We start from the raw sequence: 19,092 nt of genomic DNA on the forward strand, positions 1-19,092 counted from the left end.
TCATCATCATCACTCTCATCATCATCATCATCATCATCATCATCACTCTCATCATCATCATCATCATCATCACTATCATCATCATCATCACTATCATCATCATCATCATCACTCTCATCATCATCATCATCATCATCATCATCATCACTATCATCATCATCATCATCATCATCACTATCATCATCACTATCATCATCATCATCATCATCATCATCATCATCATCATCTCCCTTCTTCCTGTTAAAAGGGTTTTTTTCCTTCCCACTGTCACCAAAGTGCTAGCTTAATCATTAGCATTATTGCTGATGATGTTTCTTATGGAGTTTAATAAAGTCATTTTGAGACATCCACATTTTCCAATATTATGCAAACATTTCATTCTCAGCACCTGAAGAAAAGTCTTTATTTTATTATTTATTATTTATTTAATTCTACTAAAATGAAACTGATGATATTTGTGGAGCTGCAAACAGGTTTTCTCCCTCGGGCCGTCTCAGGGTGTTTGTACGGTATCTCCCTCCAGGTAAGCATCCCCTGCGGGCCAAGCCTCCCCTCAGCAGTCGCTCTACCTGGGGCATGGTGGGAGCTCGCAGACCGCCTCCCGCCTCTGAAGCTGCAGCTGTCTGCACCTCTGCTGGAAGCGGCGCCTCCTGCAGGTGAGCAAGGAAGAGCGCTGTCAACACCTCAGCGGGAGGAGGAGGAGCGTCCTTTAAGCTGAAGCTGAGCTCAGGATGAAGGAGAGACTTTACAGAGTGTTGGAGCTATCTGTTCTTTATTTTTTATTATTTTGAAATTAGTTAAAGTTTGTTGTTAGTTTGCTTATATTTTGGGGTTTATTTACAAGTTTATTTGTAGGTTAATATTTGTTTCAATGTTTTGTTTGTTTGATGTTACCTTGTTAAATTAGTCAGTAAGTGCTGTAGGGCCATTTTGTTTCTATAAATAAAGAGACTGGTATAGGATCAGCATGCACTGGGGTGGACCTATGGTTTTTTACCAGAGCAGGAGAAGCAGCAGGAAGTAACAAAAATGGATCTTGTTATTGCCAAACTGGATGAATAAACCATAAAAACGCAACTTTCAAGTTTGGACAGTGGACTTCTTTTGCCTGCGTACGAAATATGATCTCAGTGCAGCAGTGGCTTGTGGACTTTTAATTGTGGGATGTTTGGTTTGTCAAACAAAAGGAATTGCCACTACACAGAGCTTTCTTCATGATGATGCATAACAAAAATAAAATTACTTGAATCTTTGATTAATGTCATGATTATTTTAATGAGGTAGTCAGTTGATGAGTGAAACTTTATTAGAAAATCATTAAACGGCCTCCTTGTGTCACATTTCATACCACAGCATATGAAACATATCTAACAGTATGATCAGCAGAAATGCAAAGAGATAGAAAATTCTTAAAAGGCCCTTCAGGTGGCGCTGTGTGTGGTTGGCTTGTGTCCATCCTGTGAAAGCTGAGGTCTTTCTGGAGGTGGGCAGCTGTGTGTTAAAGGAGTTCGGTCACTGACCTCGACGACCTGCAGTCCCGCTGCTGTCCAGCAGGGGGCGAGTCCTCTGAAGATTGACTGGATAATGAGTCTCCTGCTCAGCTTGACCTCTGACCTCAGTGATGAGATTCTGGTCTCAGTCACTGGTTTCAAGTCTGGTTCAGGCAAGATGGGAACGAGAAAGTCAGAGGAATGTTTGGGTAGCACCTTTAAATAATTTTCTCACCTTAAAAACACAAATCAGTTCATTCAGGAACCAACAGCACACTGCAGCCTGATGTATAGAGATGAACTTTAAAGGACAGTTGGAAAAATTACAGTTCTGAAGATCCACGGAAATAAGGCGATAAACTTGCCAGCGTTAGCGTACTACAGACCTTAAAAACCAAACAACACTCAAATAGGCGACAAAAGACCAAGAAAACAACGTAAAAACACAAGAAAATCACTTCCTGTTACTTTAAAGAAGGAAGAGTTATCAAAGACTGTACAAGATGCACATGTGAAAGGATCTGAAGGAGACTTCAGAATTCTTAACATGTAACAACATGTGACTAGGATGGCGTGTTACAACAGAAGGAACCTCCGTCTGTGCGGCCTGGCTGAACAGGAAGGAGACAAGGTTAAACAACGAGAGACCTGCAAGGCCGTCGCTCCAGACGAGATGCATGTTTCTATATCGATGTGAGCCGCTGAGCTGGACGGAGAGAATGCAACGATAATCGACAAAGATTAATCTCAAGATGGAGTTTATATCAGCGCTGCAAGCTTTCAGTAGCTTTAAAAAACGGTGGTAAGATCATTATAATGAGTTTCTGACACATTCCTAAAGTGATGACTTCAGTCTCTAAGGGAGTTTATTGTTCTATTATTCTGTCTTTAACACTTTATTGAAAGGAGCTGCTGCAAGAAGAAGACGAAACATTTACAGCTTTACAATAATTAACACTTGATTGCATCGCAGAAAATCCAGCATGAGGTGAAGAAATGTGTGCGTGAGTTCTGCGTGTTCAAATTAACGGTAAATTAACTTTATGATAATAAAATTTTGTTGAGGACCGTGAGACAAATGCACGAGTCACAGTTTAAGTTCATTAAGATTCATTTGAACTTTATTAGTGATGATATTTAAAGGTGTAGAGTCATCTCCAGATTCTAAACAAAACTACAATCAATTTATAGAATCTGAGATTTAATTCTACACATAAACAAAGTGCAATAACTCTGACTAACATCTTTATTTTTATGACTCGTTTGGGTTCCTATCTGCTGTTTAGTGAATGATCTCTGTCATCTGCACTGATTTCCACACACCCACAGTCAGGGAGTGTGGTTCAGGCCTCAGCTGATTATTAAAGAATCTGAAGAGTTGGTGTGTACAGTGCTACAGCACAGCCAGGATGTACTCAGGGTCTAATCTGCTGCCCACAGTCACAGTTTTGTGGTAACTGCAGTATTAATCTATCAAACTCTCCTGCGATATAATGACTGCTTTCCTTTCACACACTGATGTCATGGTTGAGCAGCTTTATTTGGGTTGTTCTGACAGCTGAGTATTTGTCCCGTTTCCTCCTTCGCTTTCACTGCACTGTGAGGACCTGTGCAGCAGATTAACGAGAGCCGAACGATGAGCGCTCATTTAAACGTTTGCACAGGTTTGTGTTTCCCGCCTTTTACCGCTCACAGATTTTACAAAAGTTATAATTTAATGTTTTTCAGATGGACTTCCGGGCGAGCGGAGCGCCACACCAGCGAAAAACACAAAACAACCGGAAGCAGCACCAGTGTGATTGACAGGTGGGCCCACCCACTCACACTCAGCTACGCACCCTTAGTGGGCGGGGCCCCGCTACGTTGTTTGTGCTATTCGCTAAAGCACGTACGCTGAGACGTGACGTTTGACGCTGTGGCTGGCAGCCGCGCATGCGTGCGTATCTGTCAGTCAAAGGACTTTTAAATGGCCTCGCAGGCCGGGAGCCCCGGTGCTCGGTAATAACGCCGTTATTCAGGACATCAGCCCCGTGAATAGCGTGTCCGCGCGCCGCGGGAGGCCCCCTGTGCCCGGCGGGGTCGACACTGTCCGGTCAGTGCGGTGAAAATGAGCGACGAGGACGAAACCGCGCAGAGAGCGCGCCGCGGGTTCGAGGAGCTCTGCAGGGCGCTGAACATGGACGAGGAGGCGAGCGGGGAGGCGTGGGGGAGCTACGAGAACATCAGCAGGAACTTCACCCTGGAGGTAAGCACGCTCACCTGGACAGGTGGCTCTGTGACGTGTTTCTGACGGGTCTCGGCGTCCAAGGGCAGGGGCGTGTCCCCAGGGGGCGGGCGGATGCCTCTTTAACTGTAGCGCTGTCGTTCTTCTACAGCAACAAGTATCTGAATACTTTTACTCGAGTACTTCGGTGCCCTGCACGGTGTTTCCTCCTCCATCAGGTGAAGGTGGTGTTTATGTTGCTCCGCCCAGCAGTCCGAGGTGTTAAACACAGTAATAATAAAGAACTGTGCTACACTAATGTCAGCATAACGAGGACTTTAAGTACTGTGAGTACTTGGATCTGAGCAGTGTGGCGGTTTATTTTACTTCAGTGATGGCTCTAAGTACACTGAGTGTGACCATTAAATACACAGGAACGCCTGAGGGGCGGGGTTTGTCGTCACAGGCTGAGGGGCGGGGTACACCTGAAGTTATATATAGGTGTTTTTAGTCACAGGAGGCTGTGTGGAGTCAAACCTTATTTTGTATTCTTACATTAGATCTGAACTCAGGTTCAGGTTCCTGAGTTTGAACAAGTGTTCACTACCGAAGGAAACGAGAGGGAAGGAGATGAGAGTGCTGTCCGTCCCTTGATGCGTCCTTTGTCCTGCAGCCTCGTCTGCGTCTTTTAAATAAAAAATTATATTTATTCATTAACGTCTGCAAAGCTTCCTGTCATCTCGTTTCCTGTCGCAGGGCAGCGAGCTGCACTGGTTGGCGTGCGCCCTCTACGTGGCCTGCAGGTCGTCTGTGCCCACGGTAGGAAAAGGCACGGCCGAGGGGAACTACGTCTCTCTGACCCGAATCCTGCGCTGCTCCGAGATGAGGTCGGTGTGCCCCTCTCCACCTTCACACCCACAGAAACACAATCACTGATGACATAACGACATACGGCCAGGCAGGTAACCCAGGTGAAGAGAATCAGGGCGGGGCCAGCAGGCACAGTAACAGAGGCAGACCTTCAAAATAAAACAGGAAAAAGACAAAAGACTATGAACGCGAGGGAACACGAGAACCACTCAGACACACAAACAGCTGGAAACGAGCAGGAAAACTAAATATATCAGCTACAAAATATTTAAAATGATGAATAAATAAAAATAGAATAAAATGGAAACAATCACTATAATAAAAATTAAAATTAAAAAAAAGTTTTTAATTGTGTGATCATAACATGAAGCTGTAAACAAACAATGGGATTTATGTTCAGATATTTGTGATACGGTCACTTTGTCTGATCTGCATCTGCAGGTTTTATTTCCCAAAGCTTATGATCTAAAAACAAAAACACAAAATAGAAATAAACAGAAATAAATAATAGACCCTGTGCGCTCTGTGAAGGGTTTAGAGGCAACCACAAGGTTTTTATTACGTCATCTTCGTGGCTCGGCTCGCTCCTCATGTCCCCGCCCTCTGCTCCTCCTCAGCCTCATCGAGTTTTTCAGTAAGATGAAGAAGTGGCAGGACATGGCCGACCTGCCGCCGGACTTCCGTCAGAGCACCGACAAGCTGGAGAGGAACTTCATCGTGTCCGCCGTCATCTTCAAGAAGTACGTCCCCATCTTCAAATCCATCTTCAGGACGCCATCAGAGGAGCCGCCGCGAGTGCACCGCAGCCGCAAGCAGAGGTGGGACTGTGACCTCTGACCTCACCTTCACGCTAACCGCTCAGTATTCAGTTCTTTGGTGTTTGTTGGTGTGGTCGCCAGGCGGGGCGGGTCTGCAGTGCTGCCTGGTAACCTATGTGCGCTCTTTGTTTTGCAGACGCCACCCGTGCACCGTGACCGAGGTCTTCAACTTCTGCTGGGTGCTGTTTGTCCACGCCAAAGGTAAGCACTTCCTGTTTAATGATGTCAGAGAAGTCCGTCACAGCGCCCCCGGTGCAAACCACAGCTCGTCACAGACAGGTGGAGGTTTTTCCTCCCCACTGTCGCTCACGTGTGTGGTGTTTCTCTGCGTTATTGTTGGGAGCTGCAGAAATGGGATAATAAATAATCAGAACTGTGAAGCTTCAATCTCGTCCCAGCAGCCACTCAGCTGGAACGCCAGGTCTCGGCGTGCGGCTCACTTCCTGCTCTCGGCTCTGGTTCTGCTCATGCACGCTAACGAGTCCGGTTTGCACCTCGATGATGTTTCTGCTTCTTCTTTCAGGGAACTTCCCCATGATCAGCGACGACCTGGTGAACTCGTACCACCTGCTGCTGTGCGCCCTCGACCTCGTCTTCACCAACGCCCTGCTGTGCAACGCCAGGAAGGACCTGCTGAACCCCGAGTTCAAAGGTGGCGTCCTGAGGCTGACGTACACATCGTTCCTGCCTCTGTTAACAGACGTGTTGTTCGCACTCGGTTTAGTTTGGTTGCTATAGTAACGTCTCCAATTCTTTGAATAAATCATGTCGGCTGCAGAGGAAGCCTGCTTATCGCTCACCTGCAGCATTGCGTCACACCTCAAATAAATCAAAGGTGGAGCCGGCAGCAGGCTCTGTCAGCGCTGCCCTCACTTCCTGTTGGGTTTCCTGTGCGCCCCCGTGAGGCCCCGAAACACCACGTGATCCCGTCAGGCACAACCCTGGAGCCGAGCGAGGTCAGACTCGGGGAGCTCGCCTGCTTCGTTAAACACTCCGCCCACGAGCAGCGTTTCGGCATGAAACTAACATTTAAAGAAAGGTGCACGTTTAGAGGCGGGAGGGCGTGGTTCAGCCCGCTCAGGTGACACGAGACGCTCCTGAAGGTTTGGGTTAAATACCTGCTGCAGGTATGAAAGGAACTTCCTGTTAAACAGGAAGAAGGTCGTGCTGACTGAACCAACAGACCAGCGATCAGGATTTTATTATCCTGGGATTGAATCAGCTGCAGTAATCTCGTTCTGATGAGAACCAGGATTAGAGCTGAACAATATCATCAATGCGACTGAGGGGGTGGAGCCTCCCGGAGCCGCTGTGGGGTTAACACACGAGGAATGAAAGTTTAAATGATGTTATCATTAAAAATAACAGAAGTTTGTGTGTTGTCATGTCTCCATGGTAACGCTGCCTCTCCGTCCCACAGGGCTTCCTGAGGACTTCGGCACCAAGGACTTCCGGCCGGCCTCGGGCCCGTTCTGCTTCATGGAGCAGCTGTGCCGGCTGCACGACGGCCTGGTGCTGGAGGCCAAAGGGGTCAAAGAGCACTTCTGGAAGCCCTTCATCAAGAAGCTCTTCCACAAGAGGGTGAGCCACCTCCTCCCACACCTGAGCGGGTGCCGGGCCTCGAGAGCCTCGGCGAGGTTTCCTCTGTTGGTTTGGAGCCACTCCACGGGGTAAAAGAGGAATGACGGGCGTGTGTTTCACACGCGGCGTTAGTGAGGGTGTTGGAAAAGTGCATGTTAGTGATCTGGGTTAGTGAGGGGTCAAACATAAGGCCCGGGGGCCAGAATCAAATTCAAATTCAAATTTTATTTGTCACGTACACAGTCATACACAGTACGATATGCAGTGAAATGCTTGGACAACCGCTCGTGACCCAAAGAAAACAAAAAAAAAGGAAAGGCTATAAAAAAGATAGGAAATAAATATGAAAAATTAAAAAGAAAAATTAAAAAGGGTAAATTTAACTAGGAAGGAATAAAATATAATTGAAGGTTAAAAATGAAATAACTGTACAACACAAATTAGAATGAAGGGTAATTTAACTGGGAAGAATAAGATAAAATATATAAATTAAAGTTGAAAATAAATAACTGTAACAAAATACACAATACACAATAGAGAACTATATAAGAATGTATGAAGAAATCTAAATATAAAGAAATATATACACAATAACAGCAGCTGTACAAGTATTAACCGGAAATGAAGAATATAGTGACCAGTGTTGTGCAAAAACAAAGTCCAGAAAGTCCAGTGTGTGTGTAAGAACCATATGTGTGGGTCAGTACTGTGTGGTGGTGTGATTGAGAGACCGTATCGCCTGCGGGAAGAAGCTCCTCCTCAGTCTCTCTGTGTTGGTCTTCAGGGAGCGGAATCGCTTTCCTGACCTCAACAGAGAGAACAGTCTGTTGTTGGGATGGCTGAGGTCCTTCACGATCTTCCTGGCCTTGGTCCAGCACCGCCTGCTGTAGATTGAGTGCAGGTCAGGGAGCTCGGAACGGATGGTGCGCTCAGCTGACCGCACAACCCTCTGTAGAGCTCGTCTGTCCTGCATGGTGCTGTTCCCGAACCAGGTTAAGATGTTTCCCGCCAGGATGCTCTCTATGGTGCACGAGTAAAAGTTCCTGAGCACCTTGGAGGGCCCAAGACTATGGTCCGGCCCACAGCACAGTCGGAGCAGCTTGGGACTGAGACTGAGTGTGAGCCCCGGTGTTGAACACGTCAGGGATGCAGAGTGCAGTAAAGCGAGCGCGTCTTTAACGTGTTGGCTGTTTGCTGATAAATGATAATCACATCAAACATCAGAAATCATGTTATACGATTAAATGTAAATGAATAATAATATTGGTTGGTTTGGTCACATAGAGCAGCTTCGTACCTGCACAGGTAGGAACCGTGTTGGCGCTACACTCAGCTTCCTCTCGTGTCCGTTGGCAGATTCTCCGAGGAAAGGAGGACAGTCTGACCGGCTTCCTGGACCCCATGAACTTTGGAGACAGTCTGTAAGTTTGAAGGTCGTTCTGTGTTGGTTAGTTGGTGCTGTTTACCTGTAGCAGGGGGTAAACTAAAGACCCACGTGTTTCTGACTCCGCCCCCTGGTGACGGGTCATGGTAACAGCACGTAGACGCCGCTGACCGCCCTCTGCTCTGATTCGCCCTCAGTTTAGCGCTCAGCCGCCTGTACGAGGAGCACGTTTTGGCCACAGGCAGCCTGGACGAGAGGATCTTCACCGGCGAGGGAGCGAGCGAGGACATTGGCACCCCGGGGCCTTGCCTGTGCGAGGGGGCGGAGAACAGCGCCACCTTCAGGCTCCACACCAGCCTTGCTGTAAGACCTGACCTTGCCTCTTTTACGCTCTCTGATTGGTTTGCTTCCCACCTCGCTAACATGCCACCTCCCCCCCCCCAGGCCTCAGCTCTGAAAGTCTCCACCCCACTGACGGGCAGGAAGTACGTGCAGGAGGGCAGCCTGGCGTCTCCGCTCTCCTCCGCCATGAAGAGCGTGGGGCGTCTGCACACGCTGCTGTCGGGCACCAAGCAGGGGCCGAGCGCCAAGCTGGCCGAGACGCTCAGGTACGTGTCAGCATGTCTGACGTCGTCTTTAACTCTGACCCTTTCAACACGCCTGCTCTCGTTTCGCCCAGGAGCTGCGCCAGAGACCCGAGCAACGCCATCAGCCGGCGCCTGAACGACATGTTCGACGTCTTCTCCCAGCACTACGAGGACGGCGCCACAGACGGGGGCAGGGCCATGGGCAAAGGTATGCACGTAGCCTCGCATCACTGCACACGAGCGACCTGCTGTGACCGAGTAACGTTTGTCCTCGCAGACATGGCGGTGAAGTACTTCCACCTGGCAGAGGCGCTCTACTACAGGATCCTGGAGTCAGTCATCGAGAGAGAGAAGATGATTCTGGGCGACGCCGACCTGTCTGTGAGGGAAAACACTTATTTCTATTTTCAGAGCAACTTTGCATGAGTCACAGATCAGAATAATCCTTCTTTATGTCAGCCTCCATCACTGCTTCATCTGCTTCCTGTTCCTGCTCGCTCCATTCAGATGAGCTCCTCGGTGCACACTTACAGTTTTTCTCAGATTATCTCACATGCAGCCGTGTACTGATAAAGTCATCTTATAAAGTGTGTGTGTGTGTGTGTTGCAGTGTATTCTGGAGCAGGATATCTTCCACCGCTCTCTGCTCGCCTGCTGCTTGGAGATCGTCATCTTCTCCTACAGACCTCCTGGAGATTTCCCCAACGTGCTCGGCATCTTCCAGCTGCCTGCCTATCACTTCTACAAGGTATCAATACGCCCTCATCAAAAAGTAGGTCCTAACAAGGTTTGTTTTTCAGAAAACGCCAGATGATTGGATGGATGATGGATGATGTTTGGATGGATGATGGATGAACAGTTGGATGAAGAAAGCTTGTCGTCTGTCTCTGCAGGTGATTGAGGTGCTGGTGCGGGCGGAGCAGGGTCTGTTTCGGGAGGTGGTGAAGCACCTGAACCAGGTGGAGGAGCAGGTCCTGGAGAGTCTGGCCTGGACTGGCGATTCCCCGCTGTGGGAGAGCCTCCGTGGGGCCAAAGACCACGCCCCCAGCTGCCAGGAGGTCCGTCCATGTTTGATGATATACGTGTCAGTGTTTCCTTCTTTGTGCTTTTTTGTTCGTGTGTCCTGAGGTCAAATGTAACTGCAGACCTTCATGTTTGGTGGTTTCTGACTCTGGGTGAATAACACCTGCAGGAGGCCTCGCTGTGATCAGCTGATTCTGGTCCTGTTGATCCGTAAAAACGTCCCGCCTGCTGCGTGAAAGTCTCGTCCTCGCTTCTCCTCTTCTTGTTTGGCTGAACAAAGTTTCAGGTGTGTTTCATCAGCAGGTGTGTGTGTTTCAGGTGATGCCTCCTCAGTACCTGGAGCAGCAGGATGAGAGCAGCTCCGGCAGCGTTCCCGTCACTCCGGTCAGCCACGGCGCCGAGCTCAGCAGCAGCAGCACGCTCAAAGGTCACACACCTGATACCTGTCACACCTGCACACTGTGTGTGTGTGTGTGTGTGTGTGTGTGTGTGTGTGTGTGTGTGTGACTTCTGATGCAGCTAAAGGACTCTTGGAGCTCATTGGCCCTCCTCTTCCTCCTATAGGTGTGTCCCCCTCCCCAACCACCCTGTTGGACCGTTACAGCTCACCGCCGGCCAGCACGGCTCGCCGCCGTCTCTTTGTTGACCCCGTGGACAGCGAGCTCGGCCTCGCCTCCAGTGGCTCCGCCAGCACTGCTGTCGCCAAGCCCACCCAGGCGAGCCTCGTCACGGCCATCCCGGCGGGGCAGACTGTGGTCACTATGGCAACTGCCACCGTGACCGCCAACAACGGGCAGACAGTGACCATCCCGGTGCAGGGTGAGGGTCAGAAAACACGAGCCCGAAGGTGAGAAACGGCACGCTCTGACCTTTGACCTCTCTGCAGGGATAGCCAATGAGAGCGGAGGGATTACCTTCATCCCGGTGCAGGTGAGCGTGACAGGACAGGCTGGTGCCGCTCTGCAGCCGCTGCCCCCGCAGGCGCTCGCCGGCACCATCGCCGTGCAACCAGCCACTGTCAAGCCGGCCCCTAAACCGGCCGGCGGCGCGCTGAGGAAGGGCTCGCTGTCACTGTTCTTCAGGAAGGTACGTGCTCGTGCACATGCTCAGTGCGGCCCTGTTTCCGCTGTGTAGGTGTGATTCCTTTACCTGCGGCGTTTCCTCCCAGGTGTACCACCTCGCCAGCGTCCGCCTCCGAGACCTGTGCGCCCGGCTGGACATCATGCCGGAGCTCCGGAGGAAGATCTGGACCTGCTTCGAGTACTCGCTGGTCCACTGCACGGACATGATGATGGACCGACACCTGGACCAGCTCCTGATGTGTGCCGTCTACGTCATGGCCAAGGTCAGTCAGGTTCTTCATCGTCGTGACAACGAGCTCAGAGATGTTCTGAGACTCACAAAGAAGAAGAGCAGGTTCAGTTCAGAAAGGCCAGAGGTATCCCACCTTCACCTGCAGGAGCTTTGAAGGGTTAACTCTCTGCCTCCAGCTTTACTGTCACTCAACTCTTGACTCTCTGGTAACAGGAAGCTGAGCACGCTTGTTTTCAGCTTTTCTGCTCGTCTTTGACTTGGTGCTGCAGGAGGAACGTCTCTGTGAGCTCTGTGCTCCAGTAACATGTGACCTGTTTGCTTCTGTCAGGTGACCAAAGAGGACAGATCCTTCCAGAACATCATGAAGTGTTACCGCTCTCAGCCTCAGGCCAGCAGCAATGTAAGGAACTCTTCCTCCCTCCAGCTTGCTGTGTGAGGAAAAACGAGGGGTGACGAGCTGCTGCTGATGTTCTCCGATGTTCTGTGTTCGTGTTTCAGGTCTACAGGAGCGTGCTGATCTCAGGGAGGAGGAGGCGTCACTCCAGCACCAACAAACCGAACCCGCTCACAGACGGCAGCCAGGACGCAGGTACAGACACATGACCTCATCCTGAGGTTGACCTCCCTGAGCATGCTCAGTCGGTTCAAACGTGTGGAAACATCAACTCCGTTAGCAGTGTGTGTTAGCGTGTGTGTTATTCTGTGTGTTAGTGTGTGTTATTCTGTGTGTTAGCTGTGAGTGTTAGCAGTAGGGATGGGTATCGTTTAGGTTTTATCCGATACCGGTGCCAAACCGATACTTTTGAAACGATGCCGGTGCTCAAACGGTGCTTAAACAATGGAAAAAACAAACTTTGTCCAAAAACCTCTCATGTTCAGCTGTTTTTTTTTGTAAATGTTAGCCTTTTCTGCAGCTATGGGGCATATATGGTATCACTCTTGGCTGGAAGCAGTGCTTAATCAATGGAAAAAACAAACTTTGTCCAAAAACCTCTCATGTTTAGCTGTTTTCCACTTTTTCTTTGGTCATTTTAGCCTTTTTGGCCAGGGTGCAGGGAGTATCTGCCATCAAACAAGAAGACAGCCGCATGTAGCTATGATGATGTTTGCTAGTTCACCTTACATGCATTAATGTAATAACGTGGTTAGCCTACTCAACGTAAATTACACACGAACAACATTAAGCTACTCACGCAGAGAAGAACGGCTGCTGCTGCATCATCATCCTCATCATTTCTGCTACACTGGCAGGGCTAGGGGCCAGGACTCTCCTCTTCGTGTTTTTGGGGGATGTTGCTAACTCCGGGTCCGATAACAGGCAACCCACCCGCAGCTCGGTGTGAGGTCTCGCAGCAAGCTATCAAATACGGCGCATTTCTCGGCTTTTAAAAAAAACGCTATGCGTCGCCAGGTGTTTCATCGGATTCGAGGTGTTACCTCCTTTGACAGTATCACAGTATCAGCTTAAAGCACTTGTTGCTGCTGAGTTTGCATCTTTTGCTGTGAAGTACAGCCAGACTTTGACCGCTTCGCCTTGGGCATTTTTAATCTGTAGCTCTGCTCTAAAAGAACGTACGTACCTGGCCCCGCCTACTATCCTCGGAAAGGTTAAATGATTGGCTAGAATTCAAAGTGTATCACAGCTCAGGAAAAATAAAGCACCGAAATGTGCGCTGCTTTTCGGTCTGGTTACTACCGTTTATGTCAGAACCGGTGCCATCATGGCACCGGATACCGGTACCCATCCCTAGTTAGCAGTGTGTGTTAGCATGTGTGTTATTCTGTGTTTTAGCAGTGTGTGTTAACGGTGCATGTTAGCGTGCGTGTAAGCTGGTCTGGTTCAGTTACGATTATAAAAGCATTATAAACCTTCAGTTTCTCACAGCGATCATTTTAAGCTCCTGCAGAAGAATCCGGTTGTTTTTTGGCGATGCTAACCTCAGGGTTAGCTTACAGACTCCACACCTGCGTCTCTCCGTCTGTTTATGCTGTTGCAAGCCGCTTTGCAGCCCACGTCTGACCCGGATCGTCTCTTCCTGCTGTTTATGACGTTCATCAGTGTCTCGCGTCAATGACATGCTCCTGCTGTCAGCAGTTTCATCACTCAATCTGACGTGCTTCCTGTTTCCTGCTCAGGGGGAGATTTCAGACTCTGGTTGTGTCCAAATTCATGGTTCTTGTTCTTGTAGCAGAAGCACAGCGTCGGCCATCTTTGTGTTCAGGTGCCGTCATTGTGCTCTTACTCTGTTCTTCCTTCCAGGAGGTGGCGACGTCAGCCCGGTCCCTATTCGCTCCAGCAGCACCTTACCCACCCCCCAGCCCGGCAGCGCCCCCTCCACGCCCACAAACACCTCCAACAAGACCTCGTGCACGTCCACCACCAATGCCGGGGAGGAGGAGCAGGAGCGAGGGGACCTCATCCACTTCTACAACAACGTGTACATCAAACAGATGACGCCCTTCGCTCTGAAATACTCGCCAAACTCGCTGTCTGCAGGGGTACGTGGACTGAGCTGGGAGCCATTTAGCTGATCAATAACGTTATGGATTATTAATGCAGCAGCTTAGTGTCTGTGAAGCTGGTGATGAGACTTCTGGACCAAACATTTAAACTTGACTCATTTTAAATCCAAGATGTTTAAATATCAATAAATGTCTTTAAAAAGGCTCCAGCAGCACAAACACAGCCCAGGCGGAGGCTGACGGAGGCTGACGGAGGCTGACGGAGGCTGACGGTTGGGCGTGACGGCATCGTTCTCCTGACCTCTTTGTTTTTCTCGTGCTCAGGTCGAGACCCCCCCTCTGTGTCCGTACCCCTCCGTGAGGACCGGCTCTCCCCGCCGGATGCTTCTGTCCAGCAAACACTCCATCTACATCTCGCCTCACAAGGCAGGCTCCACCCCCTCACTGATGACCCCCAGGGAAAAGATTCACTACTACATCTGCAGCAGCCCCCCCAACGTAAGCCCCCACACGAGTCACTGCTCACATTCACAGCAGCTATTTTATCCGTGACGACGTGTTGACGCCACGCTGTTTCTTCTCGTACGGAAACCAAATTGTTGCTTTCCTCGTGTGTCTGAAACGTTTTCATGATTTTAAAACCTTCAGTGGTCGATTTACACTCGGCTTCTCCCGCCGGCGCCGGCGCACGGCAGCGGCGGTTAGAAAAACGAGCGAGAGTCTGTCGTACCTCTGAGGTGTACCTGGGCTTCGTGATGCAGGCAGAGGTCAGAGGTCCGTTTATAACTTCACATGATGTTCGAACAGTTTATTATACAGGATACAGTTTGGCTTTTCAAAATAAAGTGTTCCTCTGATGTTTTCTGGAGAAACTGAGCGTAAAACCAGCTTCCTGTCCCAACAACGGTCGTCTCGAGGTGGTTCATCCTCTAACTTTATTTAAACAGGTCCATGTGAACGCGGACACAGGTTAGCTGTAGCTCATCAATATTCAAGTGTTATTATTTAACATCTTTAAACAGGAAGTCAGATTATGGAGGGATTCCTGAAAGTACGGTAAAATGGTCCCCCCTGCAGGGCGCCGTCGTCACCCTGAAACAGTTTAATAAACGAGCTCCGAGATCAAAGAGTCAGGAGTCTGAGCATGTGCAGCTCAGCCCGACAGAGCTTTGAACACTAATCTGTGACCTCTGACCCTTTAGCGTCTCCAGGAGATCAACAGCATGATCCGCACCGGAGAGACTCCGACCAGGAAGCGTGGCATGGCTCTGGAGGAGGGAGCCTCGCCCAAACGCGTCTGTCCCGACTCCAACGCTCTAATGCGCCGCCTGCAGGACGTCGCCAACGACCGCAGCTCCTCCCAGTGACACAAACAGACACAGACGGAGTGTTTTACTGTGAAGGAGCAGCTTCCTGTGTTTTAGTCGTATTTTCCTTTCTGTTTTTAACATCAATGTTTTAAATCTGTCAGTTTGGTCTTAAGCTTCGTGGCGTGCGTGTTTCGTCTCCTTCGCTGTCCCATGTCTGTAAATACGTGTACAGAAGAGCAAAGAGAAGCTATTTAATGGAGCTCACAGCTGTAAGTTAAGTGCCTTTATTTTGTACTGTTTACATCCTGCAGGCGTTTCCTTGGTTACAGGCTCCTGATGTAAAAACAATAAACTGTGTGAACTGAGCCGGCTTCCTCTGTCTATGTGAGCTGCAATAAAACTAAGTGTGGAAAAGAAACCAGCAGCTGAGAGTAGGACGATGGGTGGAGACGCTGTTAGTGACATCAGAGAGGGGGCGTGGCTACAAAATGTTCAACATAACTCTGTGTTAGCTCGATCAACAGGAGTCCAGTCGGGGGTCTGAGCGTGCTCGTCAGACATTTTAAACCATCGCTGCAATCATCACGTGGAAGTTACCAGAATCTGAGAGATGAAACGCCTCTGCTCCAGTTCTCACTCAAACGGGGGACGCCGCTGACGTCTTCTGGCTTCACTTTATACCTGTTCACATCGTCTCCGACTGAGGACCCCAGTTTACCTCCCAGAGTGAAAGAGTTCTGTGCTTAGGTTAGTCTCACCTGGCTTCAATCCCAGACCAATGGGCAAGCAGAGACTCAACGGACCAGTTGTGACCTCCTCAGCATCTGGACCATTCAAATCCTGACTTTGTCATCAACCTGCTTGGTCTGTAGAAGGCGAGCTGCCTGTTCCAGCAGTATGACATCATCTATGCTGGTGACAAAAAGTTGTGTACTGACAGACGACGGCGCTAAAAATGTTTTTAAAAATGTAAACTTTAATCGCTTATTTGTCAAATCCAGCTTCACAGCCAGAGTTACATCTGAGAGCAGCGCTCCACGATGGAAACACAACTGAAACTCTAAACACACACACAGGGATCACCAAAATAAAACAGGAAATCATAACACGAAGACAAGAGAAAAAGAGAACTAATAAATGCGGGATCGTCAATAAGATTTTAATAAGAAAATAATTCTTGGGAAAAAAGTTTCAAGATAAAATATAACGAGTATAATGATTAAAGAAAGTTAAAGTGTTCACGTGATCAGAAACAGCCACTCTGACACAGCGTCACTGAACACCTCTCACCAGCAGGGGGCAGCAGACCAAAGGGTCGAACTACATCTCTGCTCCAAAGTTCGAGTTACTGTAGAGCAGGAGTCGGCAACCTTTGTGATGATGAGTGCATCTAAAGTTTCCTCAGACGTCAGTGTGCTGTATGACTGCATTAGCAATAAATGTAATAACGCTCTATATGAACAGTTACACACTATATAGAACAACTTTACAGGATTATATTTGTTTGCAGATGTTGGCAGCGAATAGTTTTCAGCTATTTTGAAACAAAAAAAGACTTTTTATCCATAACAGCAAATGAACTGAACAACAGAAAATACAAATGCTATTTATGGTTTCCTCACAGCAATGATACGAGAAATAAACTGGGCCAATATGACATGTTTGTTAACACAGAGACACACATGTTAATGTGATCTCTGGCCTCCCACTCAGAGACACAGGTCTCCCAGTGTCCAGCATTCAGAGGCTGCCTGAGGACTCATGTGAGAGAAAACCTGCTCACACAGACATGTAGAGCCAAACACTGTCAATAAGGCCTCTGCAATGTTCTGAAGACAGTTAAACCTGTCAGGCAGTGATGTCCAGCAGGTGAACATGCAGCTCCATGAACACGCACAGCTGTGGATTCCAGCTGCTTCGATGTCGCATTAACTGGTATTAACTCAGCCAGTTAATGTGAGACAAACCAGCTGCTCATTAAAGCTTCTGGTTTGATCAGTCTCGAGTCTTCGGATGTATCCGTGTATCTCCGCGGTGCTGATGCTGCGCTGAGCGGACAGCTGCTGAAGCTTTTGAAGTGTCTAAATGTGGAAATTTCAACATCGCTCGATAAAACTGCCAGCTAGCAACGTCCCTCTCACCAGTAGGCGAAGTTATTTTTAGCCAATTACAAGTTGAATCTGGTAGTTGGGTTGTTAGCTAAGATACCGTCATTAAGAAGCAGCACAACTAATGTGTCTATGCGAGCTGATTTGCGATGTGCATCGCTGGCACAGCCATTTATTTTTTGATGCACCTTCTCAGATTAACTCACTGCGTGTCGTGCCCAGGGCTGGACTGGGACAAAAAATCAGCCTTTTGACTAGAGACCGGCCCCCCAGGTATTAAAGCCATAAAGCCTTTGAATGAAAACAAACGCTGTTGTGACAGTGATGTACAGTCTTGTTGGTATATGTATGATTTCTATACATTTTACATCAGATAAAAACGTTGGTTGTAAGATTCAGATAATTATTTATTAAAAGCGAGACATTTTAAATGAGAATAAGAAAGAAAAATATTTCTTTGTGCCCCCCTCTCCCTGTTAATGCCTCTCACCACATATCCAAACCGACATCATGACCAGCAGGTTTACAGCTGTGGCTCCAGCAAACATCAGCTGATACTAGAAATTAATATTAAATAAATTCTAACAACAGCTGATCAAGCTTAAACGTGCTGCTGTTGTTTAGCGTGACATCCGCTGGTTTCCTCTTTCTGGCGCAAAGTGGGCGATAAACAAACAAGAGAGACGATCAGCTGATCATTGATCAGTTTCATGATTGAAGTAGAAACAGGAGAGGGAGGGGGGAGAATGAGAGAAGAGGCAGCTGTGCAGCAAAGACGCAGAATAACTGCAGCTTTGTGTCTTTTTCATTGTAGCTGAAGTCCGGGACAAACTGCTCCTTTTCAGCTCAACATGAAACATAATAATTTCTCTGAATACGAGACGATTCTGTTTTCTACAGGACGGTATGTCCACGTATGTCAGGATAGATGGAGCCCTGGCTGAGATTATTCAGGTTTGTGTATTTACAACATGTAAAAAAGAATCAATTCATGGTAATAAAATGTTGATAAAAGGATTGAAAATCATCTGTTTAGATAAATAAAAAGGATTTCGTGAGTGGTACGGCCTGTCTACCCTTATTTGGATTACCATAATGACGACAATATCAACGGCGCGCACAGCGATTTTTTGATTGCACCAGCTCCCGACAACAGTCCTCTCACTTTAGAGACCCCACAGCATTACAGAGAAACCGATCATCGCCTATGAGCAGCACTTGGTAACAGTGGAAAGGAAAACCTCAACAGGAAGTAACCTCTAAGAGAACAAGGCTCAGGGAAGGACGGGGCCATCACAGGGACCCACTGGAGAAACAGGACAAAACACAAGTTATGAGAGAGAGGACAAAATGAAATGAGTGGTGTATAAACACCAGAGGAAACTCTCAGCCTGGACCTATCACAGCGTAACTCAGGGTCACCTGATCCAGGCCTAACTATAAGTCTGAAGTCTAGTGGTGGAAGTACAAAGAGTGGATTAATAATAATAATAATGGATTGCATTTATATAGCGCTTTTCTGCTTTTCAGAGTGTTAGAATCCAGTGGCACCAAGGCATCATACAATAAAATAATGTGATTAATACATAAGTAAAATAAATTCCTATACAACGGGTTTCTCTCTACGATGGTGTTTCCTACTGCACTCTTGCCAGTTCCAGTTTTCCCAGTGAGCATGATCCTCAGCTCATCTGGTTTCTCGTCTGTTGGAGAGAAACAAAGAGCTCAAAGCTTCACGGTCCCATCTCGACATCAGTGGGAGTGCTGCTTCTGCCGGACTTTGTTAACTCACATAAACAAGCAATAACAGCAATATGAAAATAGAAATACTGTCAGGCCAAAGAGTGATTTAAGAGCAGGTTAGAAAAGGATTCTTCGACCTCTCTCATGACTTCAGCTAATCATCATTTTTGTCATCATTTGTTAAAATCATTTTTCTCT

The 19,092-nt window shown here is 48.1% G+C and overlaps 1 protein-coding gene and 1 long non-coding RNA gene across 5 annotated transcripts; one reads left to right on the top strand and one right to left on the bottom strand.

Moving 5' to 3' along the window:
* Window positions 1-389: 389 nt before the first annotated feature.
* Window positions 390-4,454, bottom strand: LOC120737036. The gene is made up of 3 exons (XR_005696657.1): window positions 3,750-4,454; window positions 1,521-1,654; window positions 390-650 (listed from the first exon to the last, which is right to left on the bottom strand). It is a non-coding gene; the product is annotated as an uncharacterized LOC120737036 (long non-coding RNA).
* rbl2 (retinoblastoma-like 2 (p130)) lies at window positions 2,121-15,408 on the top strand. 4 transcript variants are annotated; one of them, XM_040037442.1, is made up of 24 exons: window positions 2,121-2,292; window positions 2,397-2,520; window positions 3,219-3,735; window positions 4,450-4,580; window positions 5,181-5,381; window positions 5,518-5,582; window positions 5,905-6,033; window positions 6,802-6,962; window positions 8,319-8,383; window positions 8,544-8,709; window positions 8,791-8,954; window positions 9,026-9,141; window positions 9,211-9,314; window positions 9,544-9,705; window positions 9,827-9,991; window positions 10,275-10,383; window positions 10,521-10,775; window positions 10,843-11,042; window positions 11,125-11,301; window positions 11,599-11,670; window positions 11,769-11,859; window positions 13,531-13,769; window positions 14,058-14,231; window positions 14,936-15,408. In XM_040037442.1, exons 3-24 carry the CDS (start codon window positions 3,598-3,600, stop codon window positions 15,098-15,100), a joined length of 3,249 nt encoding a protein of 1,082 aa, XP_039893376.1. In that variant the 5' UTR covers window positions 2,121-2,292; window positions 2,397-2,520; window positions 3,219-3,597; the 3' UTR covers window positions 15,101-15,408. The 4 variants fall into 4 exon arrangements, with proteins under 4 accessions (XP_039893376.1, XP_039893396.1, XP_039893385.1 ...); XM_040037462.1 differs by having other exon boundaries at window positions 13,534-13,769; XM_040037451.1 differs by having other exon boundaries at window positions 2,400-2,520.
* Window positions 15,409-19,092: the final 3,684 nt, after the last annotated feature.

The sequence above is a fragment of the Simochromis diagramma genome, unplaced genomic scaffold, assembly GCF_900408965.1.
Source record: "Simochromis diagramma unplaced genomic scaffold, fSimDia1.1 OVJJ01000327.1, whole genome shotgun sequence".
Classification (NCBI taxonomy): domain Eukaryota; kingdom Metazoa; phylum Chordata; class Actinopteri; order Cichliformes; family Cichlidae; genus Simochromis; species Simochromis diagramma.

Coding starts and splice junctions, on each gene's coding strand:
- rbl2 (XM_040037442.1), top strand. CDS start 3,598: ATGAGCGACGAGGACGAAACCGCGCAGAGAGCGCGCCGCGGGTTCGAG. Junction 6,963..8,318: donor AGAAGCTCTTCCACAAGAGG/GTGAGCCACCTC, acceptor GTCCGTTGGCAG/ATTCTCCGAGGAAAGGAGGA. Junction 10,384..10,520: donor CAGCAGCAGCACGCTCAAAG/GTCACACACCTG, acceptor TTCCTCCTATAG/GTGTGTCCCCCTCCCCAACC.